We start from the raw sequence: 18,730 nt of genomic DNA, 5'->3' as shown, positions 1-18,730 counted from the left end.
CTATCCCAAGCACCAATAATGGAGGCTAAGCAATTATACCTACAAGTCCTAAATGACAGGTCTTTTCTGATGGAAAATCCTGAGATTTCTATCACTGTGACTTTACAGAAGGCAGGTTGGTTTAATGAGGAAATTTATTTTTAATAAAAAGACAATCAACAATATTTTATTTTGGGCACTTACTCAGTATTTCACAGATCCTCAACAAGTTTTGAGGTAGGTTAATATTAGCATTGTATTTTACAAATGAAAACTCAGGCAGAGATTACATCACTTGCCACAAACCATAGCAGGAGTCCTACCATAATCAGTTAACATGGTCTGATCTTTGAGATTAATCTCTGATGTGTGTGTGAATTTAATGGTGATAGCTTGCAAATAGTCATAAAAACAAAACAAAACCACTAGGTATTCTACTTTGGGGTATTTTGTAATTCTTAAATAATCCTACGATGATTATACATACTTTGGAATAACCTACTTACTCCCATTAGAAATCTATTTATATATAACTAATCCTTATAATAACAAATTAACACATTATCGATTTTGTTGTTTTCTGCCTTTTGGGGTGGGTGAAGCACGAAGATAATCAGCAAGTTTTCCTCAGAGAGCTAGGCAGCCTTTAAGTGCAGGTACTATGCTCAAGGCACCATCTATGGTGATTTGAGGTCATAGGAAAGCAGGTATACAAATGGAGCCAAGATCCAGAAAAGATGCCTGGATCCAAAAGAGGGGGAGGCCCTGCACAAGTCAAAGATGAAGAAAAATATACTATCATCTCAGGCTACATATCCTCAGCATCATGGGAAGAGCTCCTAAAAGACCAGTAAACTTGTCCCAGTAAAGTCTGTTAATTAAAGTTCTTACTAACTAGATAAACCACAAGTATTATATTTTATTAAAGTGACATCTATAGAAACAAAATATCTAAGTATTTAATATGAATATGTTCCACCTATCATGTAAATTCCTCTAATTGTCACAAGCCTAATTCACCTAGCTCATTATAATTACTTAAAATTCAGCTCATCCTGACTAGGTTCCTGGGCCAATCTTCTCAAATATTTGTTTCATTATAAATTTCCTTTTATTTAAACAACTGTCAATTCTTAACAATACAGGATTAAGAGTGGTTAATTAACAACTGAGAAATTATAAGGAAAATATCATTATTGTGTTAGAATATACAGCATTCAACAGAGCAAATTTCAAGAGTAAAGATATAGACACCTATGTTTCTGAAGAGACTGAACGGCACAGCCCAACACAATTTGAGCCAAAGAAGCAAGAAAAAAAGAAGGGGGGGGCCACAGGAGGCAAAGTATTTTATTCTAGTGTCCCCAAAATTGACTGTGGAAGTAAAAAGTTTCTACATTAAAAAAGTTTATATAAATTACATGAATTGTGATTTTCATAAAAGTCAAAATGAAATGTTCTGCATAGGACAAAAGATATGCCTAAGCAACATATCATATTTGCACAAGGCCACTGAGTCATGGATATGAGGAACAAATGAAAAAGCTTAAGTCTATGGCAGACTGAGCAAAGATTTCAGTTTGGTATTCTATAACCCCAAGACTGTAAACTACTCTTACTATGCAAAAGCTCTAATGACACACGGGGTTTTGTGTAGGAACTCTTGTGCTTCTGGTTGGCACATCATCTACTCTTTAATATGTGAAATTAATACAGACAGTTGTGAGAGGTTGTGCAAAACTACTGTATTTACAAAAATGGCACAAAAGTGAATTCAACAGTCGATGCACATGCACACTTCATTCACATCTTCAACAACAAAAGGTATTCTAACACTACAGAACTGAGTAAGAATACTAGCTTCAACAGCAGCTGTTAAGCACTAGAGTCACATAAGTTACACCAGAATGGGCAAATATTGCCCAAGTAAAATTCTATTGTTAAAGCTGAAACAGATTTAAGGCCATTCAAGTTCAAGGACAGGATACAAATCTTTTGAAGCCCCATCTATTTGTGTTTGAAATATGTGACCTTTCTTCTCATTGAAATATGTGACCTTCTAACTTGTGGTCTTAAACTTCTGTTTTACAAAATCCAAAAGGAAAATACAGAAGAAATCAATACAATAGAGGTTACATTAAATAAGAGTAACATACAAAGCTATAATTAAGATGAATTAAAGAAAGCCAAAACATTAAAATTGTAAAACTTGCTTGTTACTTGTTGGAACCAGCCCTACACTAGGAGTTAGGTAATATATACAATTATCTTCAAGTAGATTACATTGCTCTAACATGTTCTTTTCATCAGTGCACTGTTAAACTAATCAAAACTCTACACATGTATATTCCCTTACACACACACTACCACTACCTGCAAAGCCATAACTCTCAAATGACTTAGTGAGTGAAAGGAAATAAAAAGTGGAGAAGTAACATATTAAGGAGAAATAAAGGGAATTAGAAGATTCATGCAGTTCAGCTCTTTTAATCAGCCAGCCAGCTTGCTAGCAACAAGAGATGGTTTCCGTTGAGGAAGGTCCTGTGGAGTAGGAATGTGGTCACCAGTGACTTCTGTCTTATCCGGAGCTGCAGTAGGAAGTTGCTTGTTCTTCATTTTCGCTTTAGCCATGTTGTAATCCCCAGAATCAAAATATTTTTGCTACAAGAAAAAAAAAATTCAGACTAGAGTTTAAAAAGCTTTCATATGCAATTACACTGGTTTAAGATATAGATGTGACCCTGTGCTGTCAAAATAAAATAAACCTAATAGTTTTTAAACAAAAACATCAACTACACGAAATAGCTATGACTCTATAGTGAGTTCTATCACAAGTCAACAGCTGAGAAGTCAGGCAAGAACCTTTCTTCAGGCTTACTTATATCATTCTAGTTCCAGTATGGAACCCTCAATATTGACATCAACTTCCATATCAATCTATCTGGGAGCTAATAGCCCTGGACTTAAAGAGTGGGACACAAGCCTTTCACTTACTAATGGAAAAACCAGCATGAATTTCTTGTTTAAATGATTTTGAAAATAAAAACACACAATCCACCAACTTGCATTTGGGATGTCACCCATCTCCAATCAAGTTTACAATTATTAAAACTATTATTTATAGTTGCTGGTACTCTGTCATCTAAGATGAACTTTTCTGTAAGGATTTAGACCATTTATTTGAATTAGAGAAGTTCACTAACATAAAAATTAAGGTTAAAATATAAATGCTAGGGTAATAGAAGAAATGAACTCATTAGAAATTAATTATCACTTAAAATACACATCCCTATCCTATACCACCATTTTTCACCTAAGACACTAGGTACAACAATCACTCTTATTAGTTGGAGAGATGGGATGCGGTAACAACCACACCATTTATCACTGAAATAGAAATTGTGGAGCTAAAGATCAACCTTAATATAGATAATCTACATGAGTTAGTCTGTTCCGAGGTAAAAAACAGATGAATTTGCCTGGGTTCTGACTTTCACCTATCATGTTTAGCCCACCTTTACTGAGTGCCTGCAATACTACACGAGGCACTGTGTGAATCATGAAGAGAGATATAAAAATGGACAACAGCCAAGTAAATCCACTGTTACAGTTTTAAATACATGAGGTGCTATGGTTACTCAAAGGAGGGGAACCTAACCTTTGCCTACAGCATAGACAAGAATCCAGATACGAGGTGAGGGCTTGGACAAAGGATGAAGGGGGGAAATATAAATATTATCTTTGAGACTTCAGGGGTAACTTAAGTGGTAAATCAAGGAGCTAGGAACTCACAGCTTAGTTTAAGATTGCTGAATGGCCTGAAAAAAAGGTCTCACCGGCTGCCTCCCTCCAGTGCCTATTCTTTTATAAGCATCTGGCCTTAGGCCAGAGTCTAAAGTTAGAAATTGCTTTTCATGTGTCACTACACATAGAGTAGGAAACTTGGACCAGGCCTTTCTAAGACTTCATTTCTGCATGTTTTAAAATAAGTGTATGCATGCAGCTTCATTTCTGCATGTTTTAAAATAAGTGTAGTGAAAAAAAACCTCAGAACTTCTGATGTACTATATTATATTAGAGAGCTACTTCTGAAGTTTAGTAGCCTCTAAAAGAGAAAGCTGACTGCCAAATTTCTTAGAGTCAAAAGCACAAAATGAGAACTTTAACACATAGTGCAAATTTTAGGCAGATTTTCCCCAATGTAATAAAGTCTGTTTCTAATGTTACCTATTTTATAGTAACCAAAGGTTCATCACAAGGGGATCACACTTAACTGTAGATTAGGCTACTTTCCTTGAGGAAAAGAAATTAAATTTATTTAGTGTGGTGAGAGAAAAACTAAACTCAATGCTTAATAATTATAACTGCTCTAGGTAGAGGAATGAACTAGATCAATGTTTCTCATATTGGAAGAGATACAGTTCAAGAAGGCAATATTACTTGTCTTTAACAATTTTTAAATTTTGTGTAAGTGAAAATTTTTAAAATTAACATATTCTGTACCATCTAGATGACACTCTTATAAGAGCCTTTTCCCACTTCAATTTAAGGGCCACACTTACATCCATATTTATAATTGCATTGACACTAATGGATCACCAAAGTGACAGTATTTACTTTTAAGGTCATGTTTCTTAAAACTGGATCCTGTTTTCTTGGGACTTTACAAACTCCACAAATATGAAAAAACATGGGCCAGACTGCTGCTTGATATCCCTCACACGTCATATTGTTAAAAGCCTAAAAATAGGTATCCGAATAAATAACATTAATGAGTACAATAAAACAGAAAGGGACCTAAAATAAATGATATCTAACCAACCCTCTCAAATGAACAAGAAACTGTTTAAAAATACTAAGATAACTTGCCAGTTTGATATTACGACAGAGGAAAACTAAAACCCTGTGATCCAGACATTTTTTAAAAAACAAAAGTCTTTTAACATAGTAAGAAATTATATAGTTGAATATAACACTTCATTTCCCTAATATAAAAGTGTTTATTCACTGACATTTTGGTAAAATACAGAATCATTCAAGAGCTCCCTTCTCAAATGCTATATAAATTTCTTGATTCAAGTGGCATTTTCTTATTGACAACTATTTACATCTATAACACCAATGCCAAGACACAATGTATATAAATTCTAACTTGAAGATACTTAAAAAGTCATAAATCATTGAAGCTAGAGAAAAATGACAAAGTCAACAGCCCAAATGTTGGAGGAAAGGCTGCTAGCATAAGTTATACTGAAGATTAGCAAAGGAAAAAAAGTTTCCTAAACACTAATAGTCAAATCCCAAATCCAAATAATAATAATCAAAGAAAATTACATAATTTCATACTAAAACCACATCTGATGGGATGATTTCAAAATGAGACTTGGTACAGATACATTTTACACAGAATGCAGAACATGTTTCTCAATGCTGCTTTTTTCTATTTATGCCCTATATTATGGCCTTTTCTTTTTAAATGACCACATAATGTTCTACTTTGTTGACTTATCACAATTTATTTACTATATCTCTGCTGTTGAATAGTGATGCTGCTTTTTATTATAGTTAAAGCTACAAAGAAATAATTGTTCTAATTTATACTCCATTGATTTCTATCCTGGATAAACATTTTTTTCTGTGTTTCGTAACAGTATTTCCTCTGCTAAAATCCTTTATCTAGGGCACCTTAATGTTTTCCTTGTGTATTTGAAAAACCATTTTATGTATTACAAATATTAACTAACATTTTTATAATAATTTCCCCACCATATTACTTTTCATGGAACAAGGATTTTATTTTTATGTTTTGGTGTAATCCTTCTTTGTCATTCTATTATTTCAAAGCTGTGAATGTCATTCTTTCATGCTATATAAAAACACCATTCTATATTTTGCCACTTTTAAAAGTAATCTGTTAAACTAAAATTAATGTTAAAATATTCTTTTGGTAGAAAGACAATTAGTGTATGACATCACTTATATGTGGAATCTAAAATCATCAAACTCATAGAAAACAGAGAAGAACAGTGGTTGCCGGGGGCTGAGTGGTGGGGGAAATGGGGGAGATGCTGGTGAATGGGTGCAAACTTTCAATTATAAGATGCGTAAGTTCCAGGGATCTAATAAATGGACAACATGGTGTTAACTACAGTTAACAGTATTGGATTGTATATTTGGAAATTGCTATGAGAGTCAAGCTTTAATGTTCTCACCATAACAAGAAGAAAATGGTAATTATGTGAGGTAAAAGATGTGTTAGCTAACCTTATTATGGTAAGCATTTAGCAATATGTACATGGATCAAATCATCACACTGTACACCTTAAAGTTACATAATATTTTACGTCAGTTATAACTCAATAAAGCTGAAAAAAATATTCCCTTGCAATTTGGTTTATTTGAGAAAATAATTCACACATAACTATAGCCAACATATATACTTATCAATGCACACATATCTGGTGGTAAAGAGCTATAAACACAGACACCCATTTCACAATCTCTTTCGGCACACTGAGTTCACAGGACTTAAACATGTGAAGATTTACACATGAGAACTTACCCCTTTCTGCAATCGTTTCCTTAAAAAATCTGAACCTCCAGGCTTTTGTCCCAGATGAGGATACCTTGCTTTTAATTTTGCTTCTTCAGCTTTCTCTGGACTAGTCACTTTGTCTTCCATTTCCTGAAATAATTTTAAATAAATTACTTCTCTATTACAATTCAGTTATTTTAGATAATTCCACCTTTTAAATATCTGGATTCTGACTTTAGTTGTCAAATACCAAATAATGCAGCAACAGACTAAGAAATCAAGCACAGAGGCTTTTAAAACATCTCTGTCTTGTTTTTCAAATGATCCATGTGACAGCTCTATTATAGCTGTGATGCATGTATAACACCCCACACACTGGATAAAAATATCAAGATAGCTCAGCTCTGAAGTCTTGCTTGCCATTACTTTCCAGTCATGTATAATACATTTATAGTTAGTCACCTTCTATGGAACTCATCAGCTCTTTGCCCATATTTAGAGAACCATCTTAATACTGTTAAAATAAAAAAGAGCTTTTTGACCTCCTGTTTATTCAAAATCATATTTAATTGAAAGCTCTGAGAATCTTTAATAGAAATTAACAGCAGCTTACTTACCATCAGATTTTCCTTGAATAATGCAGAAGACCTTGTTATTTTTAAAGGAGAGAAACATCATCTCTGTCAATCTTTACATCTGTATATTTTATTGCCTAATTTCTACCCATATTTAATGGCAAACAGTTTTCATGCCAAAGATCCCATCTTCAACGCATCAAAACTATGTTTTCTGACCAAGGACTATCAATATCTTAAGCCTATTCACTTTTAACACCAGTCTTGATATAGCTTACTTTCTTCCATATATATATATATATATAGGCTGTGCCACACGGCACGTGGGATCTTAGTTCCCCAACCAGGGATGGAACCTGTGCCCCCTGCAGTGGAAGTGGGGAGTCTTAACCACTGGACTGCGGGGAAGTCCCCAAGAGTAATATTTCATAGGGAAGCAGTGTTTACCACTTCATGGCAAGGAATGCAGAAGAATGAACGAATCAAGAAAAATAGAGCTGCCTTGATAAGGGAGGCTGGGCAATGGCAAGGCACACTTTTTAGCTAATGGACTCATTTCTGCACACCAGCTCAGCAAAATTACACACCTCTGCATATCTTGATTCTTCCAGGTGATTTATGCATAGTCAAAAAGCAGAAATGTTATCCATAAATGCCAAGCCTACAGTTCTTACACAGCAGCAAGTAATCATTTATTGATCTAGGAACTCAAGAAACAACTTCATATAATTTTTGCATATATCTTCCTCGTAAGTATTTTCATACATGTTTTATAATCAGCTTTATTCACCTTATAGATTGTCAATATTTTTTTTCCATCTTCAAAAGCTTCCTCATGTGTTGTTACCTCTTCTCATTTTTAGTCTTAGAGGATTTTGAGAATAAAGCTGCTGCTGCTGTCAAATATACCCCTTCTATGGGGCTTCTTTTATGTGTGTGCTTCCCCCTGCTTCAAGTGTTCTACTCTCTTCTTAGGCTGCAGTTTCATGCATCTACATATTTTGATTTTCATTCTTTTTACAGTGGTTGCGTCATTCACTTGATGTACAAAAAATTCAACTATGTGTGCCCAGCCAGAGATAGAGACTCTAAATAGTATTGGTGATTCTGCCAGTCATTCCATTCAAAAAGGGTAGCTCAAGTGTGAGGTGTATGACGCAACCCCACGTTCCCAGGAGAGTCTCAATCCCAGAGTATGTCTCTTTCAGAGTGTAAGTGTATCAACATACTGTTTATCATTCCAGTGTTTAAAAACTCGGCCCCTGTAACAGGAGTCAACTACCTCAGCTAGCAATCAACTGAAGAACCAGCTCGGCCATCTGTTCAAACACTAGACAAAAAAGTGACTACCACTTGACCTACTGAGAATTGATGGGGCAGTCTCTAATGTGATCATGACTTCACTGGGTTTTTCAAGGGTGATTTCAGTTATATGTGATTTTTTGCCTTACTAACTTTAGAACCTAACCCCTATACAAGATATGACTACATTGTATTAATCAGATAAGCTGGAGAAATAGTATAAATTTAAGGTTCCCAGTTTAGTATATGAGAGTGCGCTGGGTCACCACAGAGGCTTCACTTCGCTACTACAGCCCCAGGGTATCCACAGTGGTTAATTTATAAGTGGACTTGGGAGGGACCTACTCTTGGGTTCCACTCTACAATTGTTTTTTTAAATTGGTTGACGTTAAATTTGGACACTGGTTGAAAAGGACTCCAACCCGATTATAGCCTTTCGGTCCCAGCACCTTCAAATTAAAGGATGTTAACAGAGTCCTACATTTCCACTAAAACCATCCAGCTTTCTTAGGCTTGGGAAATGAGAGCGCTCTACTTCTTTGTTTGATTTGAATGATCAGTTCTCTGTATCTAAGATTCCTTAAAATTTCTAGTATGGGGTAGCAACTTTCCCTAGTTTCCAGCGTTTCTGCAGATTTCCCCATTTTATATACGAGGGAAAAAAAGTTGTGCACAATATGCCATCTTATCTGGCACTCCTCTATTTTCTTAATAAGGAACACATTTATGTATATATTTACATACAATATTCAATTAAATGAAACAGTTTAATTAAATTGAAACAGTTTACTATCGAAAAATATTTTGGGCAAAACAGAACCTACAGCTGAAAATATTTAGATTTACAATAAATTTGTAATATGTCCTAGAAAAACAAACCAATTCTTGGACTTCCTGGCCAAATACATAGCACAATGGCAAGTCCCTGCTAGGTGTAACTTTGCAGTTGGATTCAGGATTTCAGCTACATTTAACACCAAAAGGGTGGAAAATATGACCTAAGCTACATTTTTTAAATGTAGTCAGTACCATCAAGACACATACAAAACTTTTAATGGATCATACAGAAACATTCTTAAACCTTTTGCAGATGTATACAGTTCTAGGGCTTATTGATAAGCAAGTTCAAATGCCTGGGTGTTCACCAATGATCTGACGCAGGTACAGTTTGCTTGTGGAGTATTAATAACACGTCAGGTGGTGGACTGTGTCTATGGGCATTCAGCCCACACTTACCCTTCTCTAAACACTCCTCTGAATCACTACAGTTAGAATAAGCCTGAAAGCACATTTCTCAGACTGAATTCCTATAAGGTTCTGCCAATGGTACCTACAACAGATTAAAAGGCATGGGAAAAAGAATCCATTTTATTCCTGGTGATGCCACACAATGTGCAGACAGCAGTAGCTCCTGTGTGTTCCTGCAGAAGGGCATCAAGCTCATGATTAGGGTCTATTGTAGCAGCTACATGAGATGGGGCAGAGGATGCTGGGCTCAGAATAGTGCTCACTCTTGCAGGGTCAAAGGTTTTTTTGCAATCCCTCACCTCTGGAAACATCATCTCCCCCTTTTTGCTACTCTATCCTTTCAAATAATTTGTAACCTAACCCCCTAAATCATATCCCTTTCTGTCTGAAATACACAAATTGATTTCTATTCTCCAGAGCAGGACATTAACTGACAAAATCAGGTAAAATAAGCAATTTACTGAAATAGTTCCTAGAAAGTACTTGTGTAATTTAAAAGAAAGGAGATAATATGTATAGCAGTACGTATATATGTAAACTGCCAATTAAAATTAAAGGAATAAACTGTTGTATAACTTTTGCTAGAACTATTACAAATAAAAAGAGATCACCTCACCTCCAGGATGGTCCTGGCAGGATTTTGGGTGACTGAGGTGGACATAGGGCTAAGAGGGAGGAATGACCTGACAGTCTACTCCAGATGCCTGACTCTGGAGTTTGAAGAGGTCTTATGTTGTGAGAACTTCATTTCACAGTGATTTAAAATAAAAAGCTGCAATAGAAATTATTTTTTAAAAAGGCAATTTATCCCTACAGTCACATTAAAAAATGCAAAGAAGGACACAAAATTTGGTGTGATTGCATGTTTCTGGACATCCTTCAAAGGAATTCCTGAACATTTATTCCAGCTAGAATGAAAATACATCCCTCAAAAGGTCTGAGATAAAGAAGGAAAAAGCAAACAAAGAAATTGGTATGTATGTATGTATACTGAACAAGTCAATTTTCTAATTTTTCCCCAGCTTTATTGAAATATAACTGACACATTCACTTTCCTAATTTTAATGTCTTAATATGTGAGGTTAAAAAAGGACAAAACAAAAATATACAACAGTTTTTTAAAGTTTAAGTGTTCTATGTTTCTGTCTCATTTACAAAAAGATTTATGATATTAATTTTACACTTTGCTTAGTTGAGGAGGCTTGATAAAATTTCAGAGGGAATCAATTTAATAATGAAATAAAGTATATAACTTCCAAACTAATAGTGGGGGTAAAATGGAAGAGAAAATCCTTCAACTGAAAAAAAAAAGGGGGGGGGAGGGGGGGAGGAGGACAAGAAAGGAAAAAAAAAAGACCAAAAAGCTTTATTAGGAATACAGAAGATCTAACGTTTATGCCTCTAATAAGAAAGCCTCAAAATATATAAATCAACAAAATTATAGGGAGCAACTGATAGGTCTATCAGCATAGGAGAGTTCAACAGACCTTCCTCATATTGGTAGGTGAAAAAGACAAAGTAGTCAACGTACTTGATTTTAATTCTGCATCCAACAATTAGGAAATACATATTCTTCACAAGGACAAATGGAAACACTGACTAAATATTAGGCCATAAAGCAATTCTTAACCATTTCCATTAGGCCACAATCTATGACTGCAATTCAGAAGGTTAAAAGTCAATTATTTCAAACTGTATATATCCCTGCCATTTGGAAATTAAAGTACATTACTAAATAATTCATGGTTAAAAAAGGAATCATAGGAATAAAAAAATTACTTGGAACTCACTAATAATAAAAATTCTACACATACCAAATGTGTGGGATACAAGTGTCCCTTAAGGGTTTATATTAAAGAAAACTAAAACTCAATGAGCAATGCAACCAACTTGAGAAGTTAGACAAAGAACGGAACCCAAAGAAAACAGGAGAAAATAAAAAGCAGAAATTAATGAAATAGAAAAGAAAGATATAATAGAAAGGATCAACAAAGACAGGAAATGACAAGCTTAACCAAGAAGAAAGTATTTTTAAAAATTCAAATCTGGTTTTGAAACTTTACTCTCCAAGAGGCCTTTGTGTTACACAGAAATTTTACTACTTTTTAGAAATAGATGCTGGAATATTAGTGACTTCATTTAGCTAAGTGGTTTCTATGCTGATAATAGCTTTGGGAGGAGGGGGGAAAAAGCATCATTAGAATTCTGGAACTTTTACTCTAGGCTACAAACTAGGAAAGCAGAAATCCAGGATACTGCAACAGAGATGTATGCTTATGATGTACACAAAACAAAAACTTAAAAACAATATTTTAAGTGATAGTTATTCTCTTGGCAACAACACATGCCCCAAAATAATCTTCGTTGTATACTCTACAATTAGCACAGGGCCTAATATTTATTAATGTTAGGCACTTGCATTTTTGTGAATCATTCTATTGAAATACACTAGCTAAGCTTTCTGTAAGTAGGAGGACTATAAGGTATAAAAGCGTATATATATATATATATATATATAAACATACATATATTCAAATAATTAAGGATTATTTTGTAGTCTGTCATGGAATTGATAGTAAGTTTGAATGATTAATACCACTTTTTGGTCTTCAGCAGGGAAGTTACACAACAACATCAGCAAATAAAAATCTGAACTCTCTAAGTAAATTCTCAATCTGCTCAGCAATATGTTCACTGATGCACTGATTGATGAATAAGATTAATGAAAGAGGGCTTCCCTGGTGGCGCAGTGGTTGGGAGTCCGCCTGCCGATGCAGGGGACACGGGTTCGTGCCCCGGTCCAGAAAGATCCCACATGCCGCGGAGCGGCTGGGCCCGTGAGCCATGGTCGCTGAGCTTGCGCGTCCGGAGCCTGTGCTCCGCAACGGGAGAGGCCACAGCAGTGAGAGGCCCACGTACCACAAAAAAAAAAAAAAGATTAATGAAAGCCAACAAATCCTTTGGTATAGTGTCAGGAAGGGACCAATACTGTTATCAACCTCTGTGGAAAAATTCTGTAGTTCTATTAAGTCCTTGCTGCTTGCCCAGTGCCTGGCATTTAATTGGTGTTCAATAAAAGTCTACTGAAAGGGGGCTTCCCTGGTGGCACAGTGGTTGAGAATCTGCCTGCTAATGCAGGGGACACAGGTTCGAGCCCTGGTCTGGGAAGATCCCACATGCCGCGGAGCAACTAGTCCCGTGAGCCACAGCTACTGAGCCTGCACGTCTGGAGCCTGTGCTCTGCAACAAGAGACGCTGCAATAGTGAGAGGCCCAGGCACCGCGATGAAGAGTGGCCCCCGCTTGCCACAACTAGAGAAAGCCCTCACACAGAAACGAAGACCCAACACAGCCAAAATAAATTAATTAATTAATAAACTCCTACCCCCAACAACAACAACAACAAAAGCAAAGTCTACTGACTGAACAAATACAATGTACTCCAACTGTTTTTTAAAAGTTAAGAAACTTTCTAATCACGTGATAGTTTCACCATCAGCTTATCTTTGGAATATTTCATGTTTAGTAGACACTTATAAGTTCAGGAATAGAAGTTGTTAAGTATTAAAGTCTTGCACAAACAACAGGCAAGCCTAAACACTGTTGCTATCTCAGCAATTTACTATACAACAAATGAGAGAGCTTTTTTTTTTTTTGAAAGACATTTTAAAACTTTTCTGAGGTTTACTTCTAGATTGTTAAGAATCAATGGTTGCACAACAAACCAGAGGAGCAGGTTGTGCTCCAAACTGAATATATCTTAAGCCTTTTGGTTACCAAAAGTACTGTCAAAACAGTCCCAGAAAAAGGCCAATATTAACCACGATTTTTTAAAAACTGGGAAAATGGGAAAGCAATTTATATCCACTCTTTACTGATGACATAATGAAGTAATTTAAACAGTAGTTCTCTTCCTCTTCCACCAGTCACAAAAGCACCAAGCATACCTTTTAAACTGACAAAAATATTTAAGTTGAGAGCTCTACTTGAGTTAGCCTTTCCCAAGACACCTTACTAACTTAATTTGATGAATCTTGTAATAAAATCTCTAGAAAACCTGTTTTCTAGAGAACCTGCTATTAAGATCTTTTCTTAAAAAAAGTTAAAAGCCATATATATGAAAAAATGCATATAAACATCCTTCTACTTTCATTCAGATTTCTTAAGTGGGTCTAAGCTGAGGTTTTTTATATTACCATGGTCTATCCCTCTCTTTTTTTAACTGCAGTACTAGTACCATCATTTGTATTGACATAATGCTTTGGCAATAGTTTCAACTGAAAAGTTTGGAGAAAAATTCATTCAACCAACATTTTCAGAACAATGCCAGGCACTATCCTAGGTGCCATGGGAGAAAAGATAAATAAAGGAGAGACCTGAGTTTAAGGTGCTCACAATGAAAAGAGAACTATGTGTTTTACGTCTCCACATGCCTCTTTTCACCCCCAGGATCAGACTGCATGCCTGTCTCAGCTAAGTGTTATTCAAAGTGGATGATGGATCCATGAGGTCTCTGCTAAAATAATGTTTACTTTTCACTTCAGTGATAATCTAAAGAAAAATATAAGCATATCCTAGGGCATCTGAATTGCCATCTTATATTTAAGCAGTACTATGGTACTTGGGTGTCTGAGCTTTCATTTACTACTCCATTTGTCCAAATAATGAGAAAACTACAGAGCTGAATTTAAAATGTAAATGATGTACCTAAGACTACAGTTAAATGACCATACAGCTTACTCTTAAAAAAGGGAGAACTAAGGGATCATATGGTCTAAGGGAGTGTTAACTTGCCAAACTCAAAAGGCTCCTGCACTTTAACAATTGCTACCATAGTCTCAATACACTGGAAATTCAGTTTCAGCAAACTACCATGCCACAGTGAATTAATAATTTAGAATGTTTTTGTCTGTATTTAGTTTGTTTTAGTTTTAGAGTGGTGTAAGAGAGATAAGAGTTTATACTTATTTTTACATTTGTAATATTTAATTAGTATCGCAATAAAAAATAGTGGCTTATACAGTTTTCTTCTCTTAACAAGGGTGCACATACTACTCAGATAGTGACTTAGCTCTTACTCTATGCCAGGCTCATCTCTTTACCTTAGTTTTTCAGAAGCTGACGTACCATAAAACTATAAAGGTATTTTAGCTGAATACTTTGGCTTTAATTCAAAGGTCAATTGGGTACAAAAACAATAACCCAATTTTTTTAGGTCATCTAACTATTCTTCCAAATAGAAGACACAGGTGATTTGGCCCACAGGAACACAGAAGTGACTCTGCACATTTTCCTCATGTTTAGGGATGGTATCCATGCTACGGGCACTTAACATCTACAGCCAAACCTTAATTCAAGAAGGGACGTTATATTACTAACTCACACAGCAGCCCTAAAACCAAAGGACCTGAATTAAAATTTTAATGTAGACACAAAAAGAAAACATTGAAGATAACCTTAAACTTGTTAAGAGACATAAATATTAGGCTGTCCCAAGTGAAGCATTTACAATGCAGAAATCAACACTCCACGCTTTGGCAACATATTAACAAATCTCATAAAAGAAAATTACATAGCACATTATTGTGCTTCAGAAGTCAAAATTGAGGTTGATTTTAGTGTTTAGGACAAGCCAGCACAGACATGGGTTTGCTGTTTTATCTGGGTTCCTAAATCCTAAGCAGTAATGAACACCAAGATAAATGTTACAATAAATACATAATATTTAATATTACGATTATGACTGTAATCCTTAAATTATATATAGCATATATACTTTTTTTTTTTGCCCCCAAGTTCGATTTTTAGCAAAGTGTGAAAAATACCCAACATAGTTTACATCGGAATATTCTCGAATAAGGTAGTGACTTGGCCTATTTACTGCTTTTTTCTCCAGTTACTTTACAAGTAATATCATAACAGAGCCATCCAATTCAGGGAAAGTTAACATGGTAAAGAACACATGGAATGGGTTTAGAACACTAATCAAATTTTCAGCCTGATTAGGAGCATGGTTGTAACCTAAAGCAGAAGCCCTTACAAAATCCAAGTATTAGACCAAATCCTATTTATGACAATGCCCTCTGATTCTTTAAATAATTATGGTTATTTAGAAGCAAGCACTAGCCTAGACAAATATAAAGCCTTTATATCCATAATCTGAATAACACCGATCCGTGGCCTATTTCCCTACATCAGCAAGGTATTACAAGTGAGTTTACAAAATGTTCCCATGTTTCCACGAAAAACATGATCAAGTCAGCTGGCAAAAAAAAAATTTTAATTCCAACCTTTCGAGTTTTAGTCAAGCACCATAGGCGAATACCACTGGCACACATTTCGGAGCACACGCTGCGCCAAAGCGTTAAGTTACCCACCACATTTAAGCCTCACAACAACTGTATACAGCAAGGATTATTATTCTTATTTTACAGATGAGAAAACTGAAGCTTGAACAGTTTAGTAACTGACCAAGGTTACCCGGCTAACAATGACTGGACCTGAAATTCCAACCCAGGTCTAAGTCACCGCCCCAACACGAGATACCGCCTTTAGAGTTAAGAACACGCAGACAATACAAGCAGTTGGACAGTTAGTTCTTCGAGGGAAAAATAAAGGTTCATGAGCCAAGTGAAGCCCACGGAAAAACTCAGGCTCCACGCGTTAAGGACCAAGTCACGAGCTCTCGTGTACAGTTAAGTATTAAAGGAAACCCCGACACACCCAGGCGCTAAAGGAACGTCTCAGCCAGGACGCTGAGAACCTCCAACTCGCACCACGCCGGCGCTAACTACCCGAGCTCCTGCGGGCGGCCGGTTCCGGAGTGTCTGGCCTTGCCAGGTGAGAAGGAGCGGCACACCGGCTCTGCACCGGCGCCGGGCTGGCTCCGGCTGCGCCCCTCCGCCCGCGGTGGGACCAGGCCGCCGCCAGGCCTGGCCCCCGGCAGCGACGGCCCCGGGCCTTGCGGGCTCCCCGGCCCGCTCCGCGGGCACACTCACCTTCTGCTCCTCCGCGGAGGCTGCCTCGGGGACTTCCGCGGACATACTGCTCCCTCTGTGGACAAGACGCCGGGAAGAGAAGCAATTACCAGGTGGCCGAGGCCGCCCACCCGCCCGCCGCGCAGCCTCAAGCCCGCCCCGCTCCTCAAGCGCCCGCCCGGGCCGTCTCTGCCCGCAAAAATGGCCGCCTCCTTATAACGACACGCAGCCCCGCCGCGCCCGGCGGGTGGCCACCACTGCGGCCCGCCGCCGACCCACCGCCCCTTCGGCCCGCCGCCCCTCCGCGCCGCGCCCTCGCCTACCTTAGTCCGCTTCTCCCGCTCTGCGACGCCCAAGCACTTCCTTCTTTCCTTCAAAGGTCGCGGCTCGCGCTCACCTCACATCCGTCCGCCGAATGCTTCCTGGGAATTGTAGTTTATGAGTGGAGCCGCCTCTCCCCGCCCTTGCCTACCTAGTCTGGTCCCTTCGGTTCCAGGAGCGTTTCTATTTTCACTTCCCCAGGCTCACCTGGTTCCGCTCTCCTCCTGGCTCTCCGCGCTGCGGCCATACATACTTTCTTTTGGGCGCCCCATAGGTCTGTGCTCCACAAGTCTCTCCCAACTCTGCTTCGCCTTCTTAACCCTATTTTTCACATCCTCAATCCAACGTCATCGCCTTGGGCTTTTACTGAGACCCTACTAGGTCAGATCCACCTCTTAAATGCTGTCACATCTCTGCATAGTTCGACAATGCACGCTTTATCATTAGACGGTATTTGTTGTGATTACTTTATTAATGTCACCTTTCCTGTTTAGATAAGCCACATCAGGGCAGGGACCTCGTCCATATTTACTTATGTTTTGTTCCCAGAGCCCAAAAATTCCTAGATAGTTAATAAATATCTGATGAAGGAATTCAGCTTCTACTCATTTGTCAACTCCCAGGAGTCCACTCCCACAAATTTACTCAAACTGCTGGCACCAAACTCCTCCAATGATTTTTTAAAATAAATTTATTTATTTTATTTATTTTATTTTTGGCTGCGTTGGGTCTTCATTGCTGCACACAGGCTTTCTCTAGTTGCAGTGAGCGGGGGCTACTCCTTGCTGCGGTGCACAGGCTTCTTATGGCAGTGGCTTCTCTTGTTGGAGAGCACAGGCTCTAGGCACGTGGGCTTCAGCAGTTGTGGCGCACGGGCTCTAGAGTGCAGGCTTAGTAGTTGTGGCACACGGGCTTAGTTGCTCCGTGGCATGTGGGATCTTCCTGGACCAGGGCTCGAACCCATGGCCCCTGCATTGGCAGGTGGATTCTTAACCACTGTGCCACCGGGGAAGTCCCTCAGTGACTTTCTTAATTGCCAAATCCGTTGGCTTTACATTGAATCCTTATTCTATTTGACATCTGAATAGATACAGGCAATATGTGGTGGTTCCAATGAAGCATCTCTCAGAAACTTGGAAATAAGATTGCCCTCTAAAAGTTAAACTAGTAAAAAGCAACAGATTATGAATGCAGTTCTGTGGGAATTTGGAAACCATAAAAACTCAACCAGGTTGTCCTGCGTAGACTCTCAGGCAGGAAAAATTGCACTGGGATTGCAACTTGAAAAACAAAAAGTGCACTCCTTTTGGAGAAAGAAAAGAAGGAGTTTGTCAGGCAAAGGAGCATTTAAAATACAAGGGTTCAAGAGACTGAGCTCTTTCTTTGACAAGTATATCCCTTGGGAGTGACTTAAGCTGGGCCAGCTGAGACACTTCATAAGATCAACTAAATATTTGTTCTCATTTCATACTCACAAAGTAACCTACTGAAAATTTGCCTTTCTTTTATGCAGACCTACAGGGAGAAGGCAGAATGCACTAGTCAGGCTAACTTAAGCATCTGACAGTTTTATTTTTATTGAGTTGACATTCTGGTATATATCCTACATCAATGTATTTGTGAGCTAAAATCTGATAGAGGCACATATATAGAAAATCAGTATATGTAACCTTAGATAAAGAGAATCTGTTCCTGAAAGATAGTGACACTCACATGAGGGCAAGTTTGAATTTCTGGGAGGCAGATTTTGGTCAGTGGAGAATCCACAAAGGCCAATGTCCCACTGTGGGGACT

At 37.6% G+C, this 18,730-nt stretch overlaps 1 protein-coding gene across 1 annotated transcript; it reads right to left on the bottom strand.

The window, feature by feature from the left end:
* Positions 1-1,699: 1,699 nt before the first annotated feature.
* Positions 1,700-16,994, bottom strand: ARPP19 (cAMP regulated phosphoprotein 19). Its single transcript, XM_060097328.1, has 4 exons — positions 16,939-16,994; positions 16,637-16,691; positions 6,542-6,664; positions 1,700-2,640 (listed from the first exon to the last, which is right to left on the bottom strand). The coding sequence occupies exons 2-4, from the start codon at positions 16,679-16,681 to the stop codon at positions 2,470-2,472; spliced, it is 339 nt and encodes a 112-aa protein (XP_059953311.1). The 5' UTR covers positions 16,682-16,691; positions 16,939-16,994; the 3' UTR covers positions 1,700-2,469.
* Between the last annotated feature and the right edge of the window lie 1,736 nt (positions 16,995-18,730).

This window comes from Mesoplodon densirostris, chromosome 4 (genome assembly GCF_025265405.1).
Source record: "Mesoplodon densirostris isolate mMesDen1 chromosome 4, mMesDen1 primary haplotype, whole genome shotgun sequence".
Lineage (NCBI taxonomy): Eukaryota > Metazoa > Chordata > Mammalia > Artiodactyla > Ziphiidae > Mesoplodon > Mesoplodon densirostris.
Note: the sequence above shows the minus strand (reverse complement) of the source record. Positions and strands in the feature narration are given on the sequence as shown.

Bases quoted from the DNA above. Each gene is read 5' to 3' on its own strand.
- ARPP19 (XM_060097328.1), bottom strand. From the start codon at position 16,681: ATGTCCGCGGAAGTCCCCGAGGCAGCCTCCGCGGAGGAGCAGAAG. The intron at 6,665-16,636 runs GTGAGTGTGCCC...AAATTATTTCAG, and splicing joins CCTCCGCGGAGGAGCAGAAG to GAAATGGAAGACAAAGTGAC. The intron at 2,641-6,541 runs GTAAGTTCTCAT...TTTTTCTTGTAG, and splicing joins GGAAACGATTGCAGAAAGGG to CAAAAATATTTTGATTCTGG.